Raw genomic sequence first — 15343 nt, 5'->3', positions numbered from 1 at the left:
TTTTATTAAGTCCCATTCATTATTTATTATTATTAAACCTTGCAAAAGAAAAGACACAGAAAGATACAAACCCTTCAATTCATAGCCATGTTTCTAAAGAAGCTAAAAAGGGACAAAAACTAAGAATACTTTTAAATCTAATTATTTCAACAAAACAACCACAATAAAACCAATCAATAGCTATAAAACATCAAATATGGACCTCCAGTAAGACGATACTAATCCCAATAAATAAAATTAATAAGTAAAAGCACAATACAACCACAGTAAAAGAAGCAGTCTCCCTACGTTATTTCGGTGAAAAACACATCCTGTAGGCTCCGTTATCATCCAGAACACAAATAGCCTCATTTGCACACCATATCTCCAGAAACATTCTTATGTTATTCAGCAAACTAAAATAGACATTCTATGCAAATTCATTCTGAAACCTTCCTACTAAAAAAAACAGCGCTGGATCCGTTACCTGGCCGCCCTATGTTCTATTCATTCTTGTTATCCAAATTGCTAGCTTAGCTTGTCCAAATACACAAATTTACCAAGGACAGTTTATACCTGTAATTAGCGCTGTACCCTGGACCCAGAATAAAGCCCCCCTTCTCAAAAGCCAGCTCATGCCTCCCACACAGGTCTTTCAACAAAGTGAGCGATGCTGACGAGCCATTACATTCTACAAACACATGGCTCACAGATTCCCCTCCCCACAGAAGGGGCAGCCCTCCCCCAGAGAATGGTCTATATGTGCCAGGTGTCTATTGGTGGCTATGGCTCCGGCTCCATGGATCAGCCTCCTCTGGAGGTCTCCTGACTGCTTCGGTTTGGGAGAGGCAGAGAGGCAGAGAGGCAGAGAGGCAGAGAGGCAGAGAGGCAGAGAGGCAGAGAGGCAGAGAGGCAGAGAGGCAGAGAGGCAGAGAGGCAGAGAGGCAGAGAACATGCATTGGCCCGGGCCCAGCTGAGAGGGAAATGGCAAATTGCTCCACTTCATAATCAGTGGACCTACAATCTGTGCAGGACAAGATGATGGGAAGCTGTAACAGAAGGCTGTTCACATTGCCAAGCGCAAATGGAATCCAATTGTCTTGGGTCAGCCCATATGCCATTCTGTAAGAACAGGCTTTTTGACCTACACATCAACCCCCTCTCGCTAATCTGGTGTCTCCTGATAACGGACCAGGGAGTGTCACCGTGGGATGAAGTATGGGGTGGAAATGTAGACTGGGCTAAGCGTTTTTCAATGCAGGTTCTTCAGACCGTAGATTTTAATTTAAGCAGTACCCACACACCCGAGAATCCCGGGAGTTTTCTGGATTATGACACGTTGGCTCTCCATTAGGAATGGTTCAACTTCATTTAGGAGAAGTCTTGTTAGTTTTTTGTTAGTTTCTTATTACAAATACTACAATACTCATGAGCCTCAGCATCTGCTACTATGATGATGGCATCGGCCCGTGCTTGGTGTTATGGAGCTTGTTGGGAATGTGGGTGTGGTTATTTTGTGGAGCTTCAATTATTTGGAACAACTTGACGACTGGACCATAGACCATGAACCTCAAAATCGGGGGCCTCCTTAAAATTCAACCTCCGTGATTGGATGATTCCTAATGCACTGCTGTACGGGACTGGTAGTTTATGCGTCTTCTAAAATTGTTCAACACTAGAGTTTTTGCTTCCAGAAACAAAGCCCCTTCAAAAATAGCCCGACACCTTCTTACTGTATTACTCTATGGGCAGAGTAGCAAGCTATCCCCATGAAACCTCTGTCCTCTTGACCTGAGACGTGGGGTCGGTGCTCTGTGCTGCATAAACTCATCTTCAGCAGCGAGCTTGCGTCAGCTGTATTGGGGGGCTAATACGCTTGGCTGACCTAATGGAATAAACAGCAGACTTGCCTGTATCCAATAGCCGTAAACCAATGCCAGTGCCACTAGAAATAGCCCTAGCTAGGTACAGCAACTGCTTGAGTGACGCCATTCATCACTGATGACCTTTAACCCATGCCTTATTACCCGATGTCTCTGGTTCTCATTTTGCTTTGGAAGACAGAAAAAATACAATATACAAAAATCAGTTCCCACCCACCTCACAAGCGACTGCCTTTTTGGATGGATTCAGAAGGCTGTTTTAAGTTAATAAATATCCTATAAATAAATATCCTATTGCATAACTGGTGTGAGTGTTATGGCCTTGTTTACTACCATATCGCAGGTATTCATATTACTTCATGCTCTGCTTTGCTGTGTTAAAGCCAAACTGGGTCCTTTTTCTTCCTCAGCACAGTATTCTTAGAGCCGGTGCTTTTTCAGAAGAGCGCAAGAATAGACTATTCTGCCCATCTCAGCTTACGGTCAATTTTCTGGAAGAAAAACTGGATACACTTTGTTTTACAGGCCATTAATTACCAAGTATTTACTGGGTAACTACCAGCTTCTTTATTAGGTAACTATTTTGATTTCAGAGGCAAGTACTATGAATAGTCAGTAAGTAGCATTAAGCAAACGTGTTAAGTACTGTGAAAATAGACGTTTTACAGCCCGTTTTATAGTTCTTGCCACTGAAATCAAAATAGTTACCAGCTACACGTGTACTTATTAGGTATTTACCCAGTAAATGCTATGTAATTAATGGCCTGTAAAATAGAGTAAAAAAACTGATACTGTCTGAGGCAGGGTCCAGTTTAGGTTTTGCGAATGAGACGGAGCTCCGCAATTCCGCCAGATGATTTGCAAGTGGTAGTGAGAGGAAATGTGCCAAGTTTTACCCTCTCTTTGACTCTGGGAGGACAAACGGAAACTGAAGAAACCTCATAGTGCCTAGCTAAAGGGTAATTTGTGTTGCAAGTCTCTGGCTTTTATTGTGGGTTTTGATCATCTTGGGAAATGATTCATTTAGCAGTTCTTACAAATATACAATTTTTCATTTATCACAATGAATCTGTAATTATAATTTTTAATAACCGTCCTGTAGTCAAAATGAGAAATTTATAAATTATACCGTTTTACTGTGTTGGCATTAAGCCAGGCTTTTTCGTAATTGCATACTTAACCAATCATCTTTGATGGCTTTTTAAATCTGCTAATACCAACTCTGGCAAATCTATACATCATAGTGTACGTTAGGGATACCGAAATCTGGCCCTTCAAATCCAAATCCACCCCTGGTTTTTCTTTTCCCCTGGGTAATTAACTGAAAGGGAGGGTGGTAAACCAGCAGTTCTCAGCCGTTGGGGATTGGATTTGAAAAATTGGTCTATGTTGATGATGAATTTATACTAAGCCATTTATTCCACAGCATACATTACACATATCATTTCACCAAGACTCTTTGCTTGGTCTGATGTGTCACAAGCTGGTCACACGATCTTTATTTCTTCCTGTCACGGTTTTTACCCTTAACCGGCCTATGTGGCCATTCTCTGTGTGTTGTCTCCAGTCCCTTTGGCTGGTAAATAGCTTAAATGGGAATTACACTTGGTATAGCTGGATAACAGGGTGCCTGCAGAGACTGTATGGTGACTGAAGCTGGCATTGGCTGCAGAGGGCAGCAGTCATCACCGGCTAATTGGCCTGCAGTGGTACAACCGGAGTAACGCGCACTGCAGCCATTATTAAAAACCTTATCATTTTTGTAGTCTTGCGGAAAGATAACAAATCGGCGGAGCACCCAGAGTCTTCCTTCTGGCACGTAACGGCTCGACGGGAGAGTGTCCCATCGTGGCCGTTATTCATGCGCTGGCGCTCTGCTGCGGATGAACCATCAGCCTTTCTGTTTAATGCTCGCATATGACATCTCCTAAGATGGTGGGTTTTTCCTCCATCTGCATTTAATGGTAGTGTGTTTCCACAACTCCCCTACGCACACCTTTCTCATACAGCCCACTGCATTAATAATCCTATGCACGTTGCGTAGGCGATATGACTCCTGCTTTGCAGGCGTTCTCGCTGCAGAAGCTTTAAGGAGGAATGCTTAGGTTGGACAAATAAAATGGTCTAGGAGAAGAAAAAGAGCTAAATAAGAATAGAATCAATATTTGGTTATTCATGTTCTTGGATGCCGCTGAGGTCTTTGGAGTGGGGGAAAATGTGATTAAAATCACGCTCTGTCGTGCATCCGATGGCCCTTAAGGCTTTCTTTTTTTTTGCGAGACTAACAGTTTTGTTATCGTTCCCGTTTTCTCTTCACCTTTATTCAATTAGTAGAGCTAATTGATTGTTTCAGTGTTTCGGGGTCTTGAAGGAGCTCTCGTAAATCGGTCGGTGCTGTCCTGGCATCTTGAAGATGGTATCCGTTTGAGTTTTGATGGGAGTTGAGCAGCGGGAGTTCTGGCGGTTAACAGGCTGAAATTTCTACCGCATAAGCTGGGGGTGGGGGGAAAGAGCCGTTTGCCAGGGAGCCAGTGTGGAAGTTGGACCTCCATTGTTCTCTGAGCTGGTTATCTCTTGCCTTGGAAACAGACCGCATTTCCAGCCCCCTGAAATGGCTCATTTTCATGATTTACTTTTTATGTCATTCCCAGTTGTATTGAATGGGACTTCCCGTGCCGCATGCCGAAAATCAGGTTTACATTTAGGTTCCCAGAGTTGTAGTCCAAAGCAGTCTCTACAGGAATACGGACATTTCCAAGAAAATAAAAGCGGCAAAGCCTATGAATAGTGACCAAGAAAAAGCCCATTAAACGGTAGAAGCCTTCAGTCTTCAGCTCTGGCGTGCGGCCTTATCGTAGTCTAAAATAAGCAGTTATTGCTGCATGTCTCGAATGTCAGATAGTCTGTAATTAATATGGACAGTCACCAGATGGGAGAGACCGCTCCGGTTTGAATGGCGCTCCGGTTCTAGTCGCGCTTATATAACGCAGCGCTCAGAGACGCCGGCTACTGCGAATGCTAATGAGGTACCGGGGTGCAGATCCCTCAGCTTTCATGTGCCGTCGGTCTTGTGCAAACACTCTGACGGGAGGGCTTCTTTCAGACTGCCCCTGCTCGTCCGAGACTGCTGGAATCCATTCAGTGCACCAGCCTGTTTACGGGAGATAACCCAAAATGACTGTTTCCGCCATTCAATTTATTAGCCCTCACGCTAGTGTTTTTCTTTTCTTTTCTTTTTTTCTCCTTACTTTTTTTTAATGACCTGGATTTCAGTCATGCGTTTAAGGCACCGTGAGGTGTATTTGCTTAACTTTGATAACCCAAAAAAATAAAAGACTTGAAAGTGACTGGGGAGGAGGAGGAGGATGGGGAGGGGAGCAAAGACAACATACAGAAGTTAGTGGAGTCCGCGTTCAAAGGCACACTGGAGGCATTATCGAGAGCGCCGATGAAATGTGAGGGGACGGGGACCCCTGGCCCGGGCTGCGTCGGCACGGGGCACAGAGAGGCGGTTTGAGAGCCAGCTCCATCTTAAGCAGAGCTGACATTTAAAAAAACGGTGCGGTACGTCTGGGCCGGGGGGGACTGGCTCCTGCGTCTGCACCTTTTATTCCACCCTGCTCTTAAATCTCCCCTGTCTGCAGGGGTGCGCTCCCTCCCTCATTCATTACCCAGAGCCCGACACCCCAGCACCTACAAACCCCCGGCACACAACTCACTCGCCTCCGGCCGTCCCGAAGATCGCTTTGAAGGGACCCCCGTCTGCCGTCACACGCGGCTTTGTGTTTTAAAAAGCACCCGCCGAATCGAGTGCGAACAAGCGATAAATAAGAATTATCTGTTAAACTTCTCCCCCCTCGGTAGTTGAGACGTGGGGGGGGGGGGGGGGGGGTGGCTATTGCTGGGTGCCCCTTGACCCGCAGCGACCACTACCTGCTGCCTGTGTCCAGCAGGAAAAAGTGCGAGACCACAGCAGTGGCACACCGCTGCTGTAGCCCAGGCAGAGAGGGGGGACATGGGAGGGAGAGCAGGATGGATGGGGGTAGGGTAGAAAAGGTGTGGAGGCATTTGGAGGGTGAATCCCGCAACACAACCAGCACTGCTCCCCACCACACGGCTCTTGCAGAGCACGGCGCGTAATTAGGTGTGTAATTTGTCAGCGCCCACCGCGACATTTAATTACCTTCAGATTAATGCCTTGCTATACGGTGTTATCTCCCGTTCTCATGTGTCCTGTGTTTAGGATGCAGGGGTAGAAGGGGGGCTGGGGGCCGGTGCGAGCACGGCTTTCAAAGGCATTTTTGTGGGGAAGGGAGCCTAAACGACGCTTGCTGTTCTGGTACGCTCCCAGGCTGTTTTTTCTGAAACAGAAATCCGAGGCCACTGCCCAGACTGCAGGCATGTGACGGCGGCTGGCTCTGGGGCCGCTCGGCGTGTGATTGGCATCTGGGATGATATTTTCTGTTGAAGGTCATCCATCATTACTCTGGCTGCTCGGCAGTCCGCTGTGTCGCGTTCGTGCGCCCCCTGTGCTGGAACGGCTCTAAATGCATGGAGCTAGACTTTAGCCCGTGTACAGGGCCGTTTGCATGGAGCTAGCTTTTAGCCTGTGTACAGGGCCGTTTGCATGGAGCTAGCTTTTAGCTTGTGGACAGGACCGTTTGCATGGAGCTAGCTGTTAGCTGGTGTACAGGGCCATTTCCTCAGGAACGTTTTGGCTTACCTTCAGCACCATTTGCATGGAGCTACCTCTTGGCTTGCATGCTGCATTATTTGCAAAGAGCTATCATTTAGCTTATATTCTTGCCATTTGCGTGGAGCCGACCACTTAGCGTGCACATAGAAATCTATATGTACGTATGCTGCTGTGGGCTGTCTGGAGCTATTGGGTGTGCTCTGCTGCAGCTTTTAGGAGCCGCCTCACATTTTAAATATATTTATTTATTTTTATATTATGAGAGCGCTTTTCAACACGGTTTAATTTTATCTGAGCGTATTCTGCCCATGGAAATAGCTGCGAGCGTGCTCCTGACCGCGCGGACGTACGTGTCAGAGTGCAGGGGACCCTCGTGAAAAAGGGCGGCAGCCTAGCCTCGCTGGTTTGTCTCCCCAGCGCGCTGCAGGTCTGGCTTCTGCGTGGGTTACATTGGTCTTCTCTGCCTGGGCTGACGCGTTGTGTTCTAACTCTGCCCAGAGCAGTGCACGCTCTCCTGTTGGAGGAGGAGCATGTCTCTGGCATGTTCTAGAAGCATCCAGCCCTTTCCTGTGAATGCGAGGTGCCCCTGTTAGATTCGCTCCTGGCTGCAGGGTACAGGGGTCACTGTGAAAGGAGGGAGAGGGGGGGCCCCCCCAGACAAGGGGACTGGAGGGGGCAGCGGAGTAATGAAGTGCTTCAGGTTTAATTGAGAGATTCCTTGGGAATTTAGAAGGAACAGACACATGTCACGAAATGACACCAAGCCATGTGGTTAATTAACTTTCTATTTAATCCTCTCACTTTTGACAAGTGTGACAGACTTATTAAACGGGAAGTGTTTGTAAAAGTGGAGGCTTATTTTATCGATCAGAAAGTTCACTCGGAGACATTATCTGTTAGAACAACACACACCTAACTGTGTTTGGTAGCCCCCTGGGCATTTGTAGCATTGGAGGCAATAAGAAGTTAAGTTGGTATATTTTGTTTGTGGGTGTGAAGGCCATGGCTTGGGAGGCCCTCGGTGCTGCTCAGCCAGCTTAGCCCCCTGTGGTCACAGTAAAAAAATAAACACACAGACAGATTAAGATAAATTCCCATAAGCCCCTGTGGGAATGAGGTGTTAATAACCTCTGCTTTTCCTCTTGGATGTTTCCAAACTGAGTTCCAGAGACTGGGGCTGTGCCGATCGATCCTGCCCTGTAGCTGTGTTCAGAGGTCACCCCGCTGCCTGCTCGTGCCAGTCTGACCGTCTCCCTCTGCTCCGTCCCTCCAGGTTGCGAGGACATCGTGGTGGAGAGCATCTCCCTAGACTCGGTCATCACCATCCTCAAATGGAGCTCGCAGCCCTACGGCTCCAAGTGGGTCCACCGGCAGGCTCTTCACTTCCTGTGTGAGGAGTTCAGCCATGTGGTGACCTCCGATGTCCTGTACGAGCTCAGCAAGGAGCACCTGCTCACCGCCATCCAGTCCGACTACCTGCAGGTGAGGCGTCCCATACTCACAGATTCCATTCATTTACCACTAGTTGTGTCCCCTGCACAGAACGCCTGTAGAACATGGACCTCCCCGCCGACTGAGGTTGTGACCCTACTGGCACCCTTAAGGCCTACTCGGTGCCATTGGTCCCGTGTGGATTTCTAAATGACCACTTGCGTTACCTGCCAACCATCTACATTACATTACATTATTGGCATTTGGTCTTATCCAGAGCAATGTACAGTTCATTAGACTAAGGAGACAATCATCCCCTGGAGCAATGCAGGATTAAGGGCCTTGCTCAAGGGCCCAACGGCTATGCAGATCTTATTGTGGCTACACCGGAATTAGAACCACCGACCTTGCGTCTCCCAGTCATTTACCTTAACCACTACGCTAGAGGCCGCCCTAGAACCAGAACAATACGCTGCTAATACGCAAATTATCCGTACCGCCACTGCACTGATCCACCATATCCACCCAACTATAGTACACACCATGCCTGCCAGTACCACACGGACCTCCCCGGTGACTAAGGTTGTGATCACCCCACTGGCCCTTATCAGGTCTCAAGGAGGTTCAACAATAATCTGCGGAACTTGGAGCTTCCTACCAATATCTGTTACTAATTTCCAGTCCCTTGCCCTAATTATATCTACCGATATTATTTACCTGTGCCTGAACGCCGCTACTCTGCCTCTCTCGCACTAAAACCAATCAAACTATTTCCACTATAAACAAGAAGCGAGTTGACCTCAACCCGTTTGCTTTCAAATACGCAGGCTCATTTAAGAACTCAACTGCGATGCCTGGTGTAGTGACACTGCGCCAATCTAATGTTACAGCCTGACAAAATTTGCCTCAACGTAGCACTTCCATTGCACAATTTACAACTATCATCTTCACCTACCCATTGCCTAAGGTTCTGCTGAGTCTGAAGGACGTCGTAGGTGGCTCCAATAATAAATTTCATAAACTTCCACAGCCCACAAGTCATGCCAGCTAATCCTTTTTACACTCTCCCAGCTCATCCTGCTTTGCTTGAGAAGTAGCCTTCATGCACCCGTCTGCTTCTTCCTGCTACCGAATGTTACTAAATACCATCTGTCATCTGTGACACAAGCTTGAGCCCATGAATTCCACGCATCACCTGATCCCAACCCCACCCTACCTTTCTGCATCTGACCAGCCACACCTATATGTTCTAGTGCTCTCTGAGCATGTTGAACCTCCTACCTCAGTTTCCTCTTCCTTCCTTCCTTTTACCTTCCAAAGCAGGGATCTTTACCACTATATCCTTTTGTCTGCCTGTGTCATTTCCAAACTCACCTTTGGAATATATTAGCTTTCTCTCCGCTGTCCCTTGTAAATTAGCCAGAAGTCACTGGTCAGGTCACTGTTAATACTATTCCACTTCTGAATTATTTGCCTACGGATTTGCGGACATGATTTTGATTACATTCCATTCATGAGGCCGATTATCAGATCTATGGTGGAAAATTATGTTTGGGTGGAAAGAGAACCAAGGAAGCTACAGAAAAGGATAGGAACACTTGCAGAACCAGTACCAGTGTAGCAAGAATTGCGCAAGTCAACCTTAGCATTAGCATAATTCATTATCCTGCCTGTGATGGATTTCTGCCGACATGGATATCTCTGCAAACACGATATAAATGGTGTTTTTCACAGTGACCTGGAAAAAGGCAGGTGTGCAGGTAATATTATCTGCTTACCAGACGAGTTACGAAAGTTGGAGAGGCAGTGTAAGCAAACTGTTGGGAGGCTTGCAATGGATTTACACATTATTGAGATGGAAAGATAATGACACAATATTACAGTACTTCGTATCCATACAGATAACTTGTTATTCTGTGTCGTTCCCCTAAACAATTAGATATCCGTTTACAGATTTCAAGATGTTCCTGCTCCTTAAACATATCTTACAGATTTAAATGATCAAATCAACTAATGTCTCTGTTCGGCTGTGGGCCAAGTTCTCCTGCCAAAGGTGCAGAGAGGAACGCGTTGTAAACCAAGAAGTTTCGCACAGCTTACCTCTAATAATTCAACAGTTAATGACTGAGGGAAAACTGGTTAGGAGAGTCTGCATTTGACAATCACAAGGGATTTATTTTTCTGCATTTCATTGCAATTTTCTGCTTGAATGACACAGAATTCAGCATAAATGAGACCACTGAAGTAGAGCTTCCTCCTGCTCGGGTTGATGGTTTCCTTTTTGTATTCCAACCAAATAATGGTAATTGTGTAATCACCTCTTTGACGAATACAGTTTTGTCATGTTTTCTGTGTGTATTTATGTTTCTGCAGAAATACCCAATTATATAAATAAGGCCAGGCACTGGGAACGAGAAGCCACAGATGACATATTGTACTGAAGCTAGGCTACATCTGAAAGTAGTTGCATCACTTTGCTTTGAAACCAAAATGATTCAACTGGAGCTGCATGTTTTCAGTTTGCTTTCAAGCTTTTGAGGTATTTATTTTGGGGCGTGAGAGGAGGTTGGATTCTTGTCCCTGGCACTCCATTGCAGCGACTGGAGTGACCCAAGTTTCCATAACGGATACCTCAGTGACTTGGACCTGCATTCGGCCTCCTAGCGTTTTTAAACTGTTTGCCAGATGTTTGAGGGCACAGTGAGGGAGGCTGGTGTCAAAAATAACTACATTGTGTTCCAGTGTTCGTGCCATTGGCCGGCCTCACTGTTAAATGTTATGATGATACTTTTTCCATGGTGCAGTTGGAGAGCTTCACGTTATAGCAGATTTACTATTCCTGTATATTGGCTTAGGCACCCTGGCAAAATTGACATTGCATTAAGGTATTACATTTCTGGTAGTACACGTTTTTTTAAGCTATTGAACCATTTAAATTTAAACAATGGGAATTTGATAATCGCTTAACATTAAAATTTTAATTTGACACGTTTTCTTTCCGCCGCCACCGGTTTTAATTATACTCGCAAACGCTCCTTAAGTGCTGCCTTCTTCAGCTCTTTTATTCAGTCTTTTTTTTTTTAAAGGCTTTTTTCCTCCTGGATTCGCGGACGCGCTCGTGCTGCAGGGCGCGTCACGACCTCCGTCGGCGGTTTGGGGGAGAACGCGTGCGAGCACGTGAGCCATGTCAGCTGCCGCCGCTCATCACGGCGCGGTTCGCAGGTCTGACTCACGCGGGCGCGAGTCCGAGGACGACTTTACCTCAGACAAACCCGGGGAACCGCTGGTGTGAGACGAGGCCTGAAGCCCTCCTGCTCCCGGCGATGCTGAAGCCTCACCGCGGTGCGGCTGCTCGACGCGGTGCGGCTGTTCGGCGCGGTGCGGCTGCTCGACGCGGTGCGGCTGCTCGGCGCGGTGCGGCTGTTCGCCGCGGTGCGGCTGTTCGCCGCGGTGCGACTGTTGTCTCTCCGTCGATGACGATTGTCTTTTTGTTTAGAACAGCTCTTCATGTGTGCTCTGCTAGTTATGGATTTGATGCTTTTAACTTGTGGAAGAACCTATGCGCTTGTAAGTCGCTTTGGATTAGAAGCGTCAATGTCTGTGTAAATGTTGATGTCTGTACTGGTGTAGATTTGATACCAGACCACGGGGCCCTTCCATGCACCTCCACAGTTTTAACAGGATGAGCCACCCAGCATCCCTTCATTTTCACTTATTTATACCTTATGGAGACTGCCGGTTTCTGTCATTTTAACCACAGAAAAATGTCACCATTTATTACCATAAAGACTGCAGGTTGTTGTAATAATTGTGGTAATCTCTATAATTACTCTGCAATTTAATACGGATTGACATCCAAAGGGCACCACCGGGTATTGGGGCTGTCTGAACGGTTAAAGCTTAATTCTTCTGTCGATGACTAAGCAGAGTGTTTGCACACTGGCTGAAATAACAGCAGGTCCTTTCTGTGCAGAAACGTAGGTGTTCGGTGCACTGTTTCTGCTCCCGACCTGCAAAGTCAGTGAAGAGTTGATTACATCACCTCTTCCAGGAGGCGGGGGGAGAGGGATAGGGAGAGGGCTCTGAACAGGCAAGTGGCTGTCTGCTATCGGGAGCCTGTCCAGAATCACAGACCTGCTTTGTGACAGACCCTCCAACCTCTGCCAATCTGTCCTCATCAAATTGCTCTATTCCCTGCAATTTGCAATACAAAGATACTGCGCTGTTAATGTGTTTTATAAATTTCTTTTTTTGACAATTTGTTACACACACTCACGTATACTCTCACTCACACACACACACACACACACACACACACACACACAATGATAGGGCTGCTTTAATTTAAGTAAGGTTTATGTCTGTTTTGGTTCTGTAAAACGCATTATGCAGTGTTGTGTTGCATGAGTGTTATTATTGTAGTGAATGTGCAGTGACGCGTCAGCGGCCACGCGTGAGAGGAGTGAGTAAAGCACGACAGCGCGCGCGTAGGCTTGAGTCCGGTCCCGGAGAGAAGGCGCGTCTGAGCGCGCTCTAATTGGAGGCGAGCTCTCCTCCGCTCCGTCGAGAGCTCGGCGCCCCTGACGACGGCGAAACGCTGTAATCGAGCCTGACACACGACTCGCGCCGTCGAAAAACCAGGGATATTTATTTATCCTGTAGTTCAGCGTGTTTATTCACATTTCACTCCCTTCCGCGGTATTCCCTGGCCATCCGGAAGGCCAGGGAAACATCCGAGCCTCGCGCTCCAATCTTAATTATCTCCCACCCCCCTCTCTTCCGCAGGCCAGTGAACAGGATATTCTGAAGTACGTTGTCAAGTGGGGAGAACACCAGCTCATTAAGAGAATGGCGGACCGAGGTAAGAGATGCAGTCCAAACAACCTCTCTCCCCCCCCAGAACCACTCAGAGTCAATGATTTATTCACCCAGCTTCCCATAATATAATGACGAGCCTCTGGTGTGTATAAGTAGCACAGCGTTTTACGCTGAGATGTACAACCTGACTGGAATGGGTCCCCGTGGAATATGAATGCCAGGTCTAGGAGTGTGGGCTTCAATCAATGGCTTCTGCAGATCCAACGCTCATTACTGTGGAGTTCTGGATTCATTACTGATGTTTAAGTGCTCTCTGTGTGTGTGTGTGTGTGTGTGTGTGTGTCTGTGTATTGTTTGTGTACGTGTATGTGTATGTGTATTTGTGCGCACTCAGATGTCATGGTCATGTGTTCTGTGTGACTGCTGAGCGGTGGCATGGTCATGCTGTAGCTGCATGATGATTTCTGTTTGTGAGGAGTGGCGTTTCCTTGTATTGTGTTTGTCCACAAAAGTGTGATTTATGTTTTTTTGGTTTTGTCATTGATTATGAAGGCGTCACAAGTAGGGCTGTGGAAAAAGAAGTAGTATATAGATAGCTAGCTAGCAATCTACTCCATTTGCTTCAAACTGCGGCTATACTATTATGACAAAACCATAGCAAAAAACTGGATTGATTCAATTGAGTGCCTCTGTGATGACACTTTTCTAAATTGAATAAATATGGCACGTATTTGCACCAAACTGCTTAGCAAGCTCAATGTTGACGTGACTAAGATATTCAGTGCGAAACTAGTGTTGTTGAATGTTATACGGCGTCTGAAACTGCAGATGGTCTACAACCGCTACCGCAGTAGAACGGCTGACATTTTAGTGCTGCGTTTGGATGAGCCTCACCGTTCTCATCCTTTATTTCTGTTTATTCCCCTTAATTGAAATCCTCTTAATCATTTATTTATTGAAATTAATTCAAGCTGCTTGAAGGCCCCCCCCCCCCCCCCCCCCCCCCCATGTTCTGAATGTTTTATTTTCTTACTCCGCCATGTCTTCATTGTATTCATTCGCATCAGTAAGCAAGTTTTAAGTGAAATTAATTGATGCAAGGCTTTTTATGGGTTTTGGCATATTTTTCTCCTTAGGCAATATGATTTCAGCGGTGTACTGCAGACAAATGAGCGATGAATAAAAATATCAATATGGCAGCATTGAATCGCAATGCTAGGCGTATCGCAGAGAACAGCAGCGGTCTTGTATTGTGACCCATGTATGGCATTGTCCCTGGTGATTCCCGTGCCTAGTCCAGGGCGTCACAGCTGATTGATTTTGTGTCCGTCGCTCTCCACGCGGGTTCTGTAACAGTGTTGAGTGAAGGTCGCAGTGTGGGTCAGCAGTGAGTGATGCGGTCTGTCAGGGCCGTGTGGTTTGGCACTGACGGGGCGTACTGTATGTATCAGCGCTGACCTTTGAGCTCTGAGTACATGGTCTGAGTGACTGACTGCGCCCGCAGAGCCCAACCTGTGTGCTGAGCGCGCGGTCTAAACGGTCTGACCGTGCCCACAGAGTTCAGCCTGCTTTCTCGGTCAGTGCTGAGCGCGCGGTTTGAGCGGTCTGACGGCGCCCACAGAGCCCACTTGTCAGTGCCGAGCATACGGTCTAAACGGTTTGCTCGCTCCCACAGAGCCTGTCGGTGCTGACCGCACGGTCTAAACGGTCTGATCCATTCCCACAGAGCCCAACCTCCTGAGCGGCACGGCCCACAGTGTGAACAAGCGGGGGGTGAAGCGCCGGGACCTGGACCTGGAGGAGCTGAAGGAGATCCTGTCCCCCCTGCTGCCCTGCGTCCGCATCGAGCACATCCTGCCCACCCACAGCGAGGTCCTCTCCGACACGGTGAGCTTCAGCCCGGGCTTACGGGCCTCCATATGGCACAACACAAACTGCTTCTCATCTTAGAGACGTGTAATAAATAAAAAATGGTGGCAGCAGCCTATAATGGCTTATAAGCACTTCAATAAAAGGATCGTAAAATGCAAATGGCTTTCACTATGTGTACACTGTGGAAAATGGCCACATTCTCTGTCTGTGTTTTTGCACAAGATGAGTTTAATGAGGGACAGGCCGGAATCACCGTGACCGCCCACGCGCTGTTCGTTTTTCTCACCTCACCCCGTGTTTTGAAACTTTTTCACCGCGTGCTGCTGGCGTATTTCTCCCCAAGGTCAGGCCCTGGCAGGGAAAGGCAGGTCCCGCACTCGCGTACGGGCTGGCTCGCCGAGTGTAAAAGGTGAGGAGGGATCAGGTGTAGCCATGCGTGGCGATGATTCGACATGGCCGCACCGGTCACGGGGGCCCTGTCCCACCTGCCCCTTCTGCTGCACCCGATACGAGGGAGGTGTGGGGGGAGGGGGGGCAGCAGAAGGTGGCGTTTACAAATTAGTTCAAATTTATTCAATTCTCCTCCGCCACCTCGCTGCCCAGAGAAACCGTCCACCCTGTCACAAGCCATTTCCTCTCTCTCCGCACCGAACACAACCTGCTT

The 15343-nt window shown here is 47.4% G+C and overlaps 1 protein-coding gene across 4 annotated transcripts in view; it reads left to right on the top strand.

Moving 5' to 3' along the window:
* Positions 1–15343, top strand: part of btbd7 (BTB (POZ) domain containing 7) — a 77042-nt gene that overhangs the window by 48937 nt on the left and 12762 nt on the right. For all 4 annotated transcript variants that reach the window (XM_061239679.1, XM_061239656.1, XM_061239671.1 and 1 more), the window contains 3 exons: positions 7832–8040; positions 12775–12850; positions 14534–14694. In XM_061239679.1, coding sequence (XP_061095663.1) covers positions 7832–8040; positions 12775–12850; positions 14534–14694 — 446 coding nt within the window. The remainder of the gene's footprint in view (positions 1–7831; positions 8041–12774; positions 12851–14533; positions 14695–15343) is intronic.

Source organism: Conger conger, chromosome 1, assembly GCF_963514075.1.
Source record: "Conger conger chromosome 1, fConCon1.1, whole genome shotgun sequence".
In the NCBI taxonomy this organism is placed as follows: Eukaryota; Metazoa; Chordata; class Actinopteri; order Anguilliformes; family Congridae; genus Conger; species Conger conger.
This window is presented reverse-complemented; position numbering and strand designations above follow the sequence as displayed.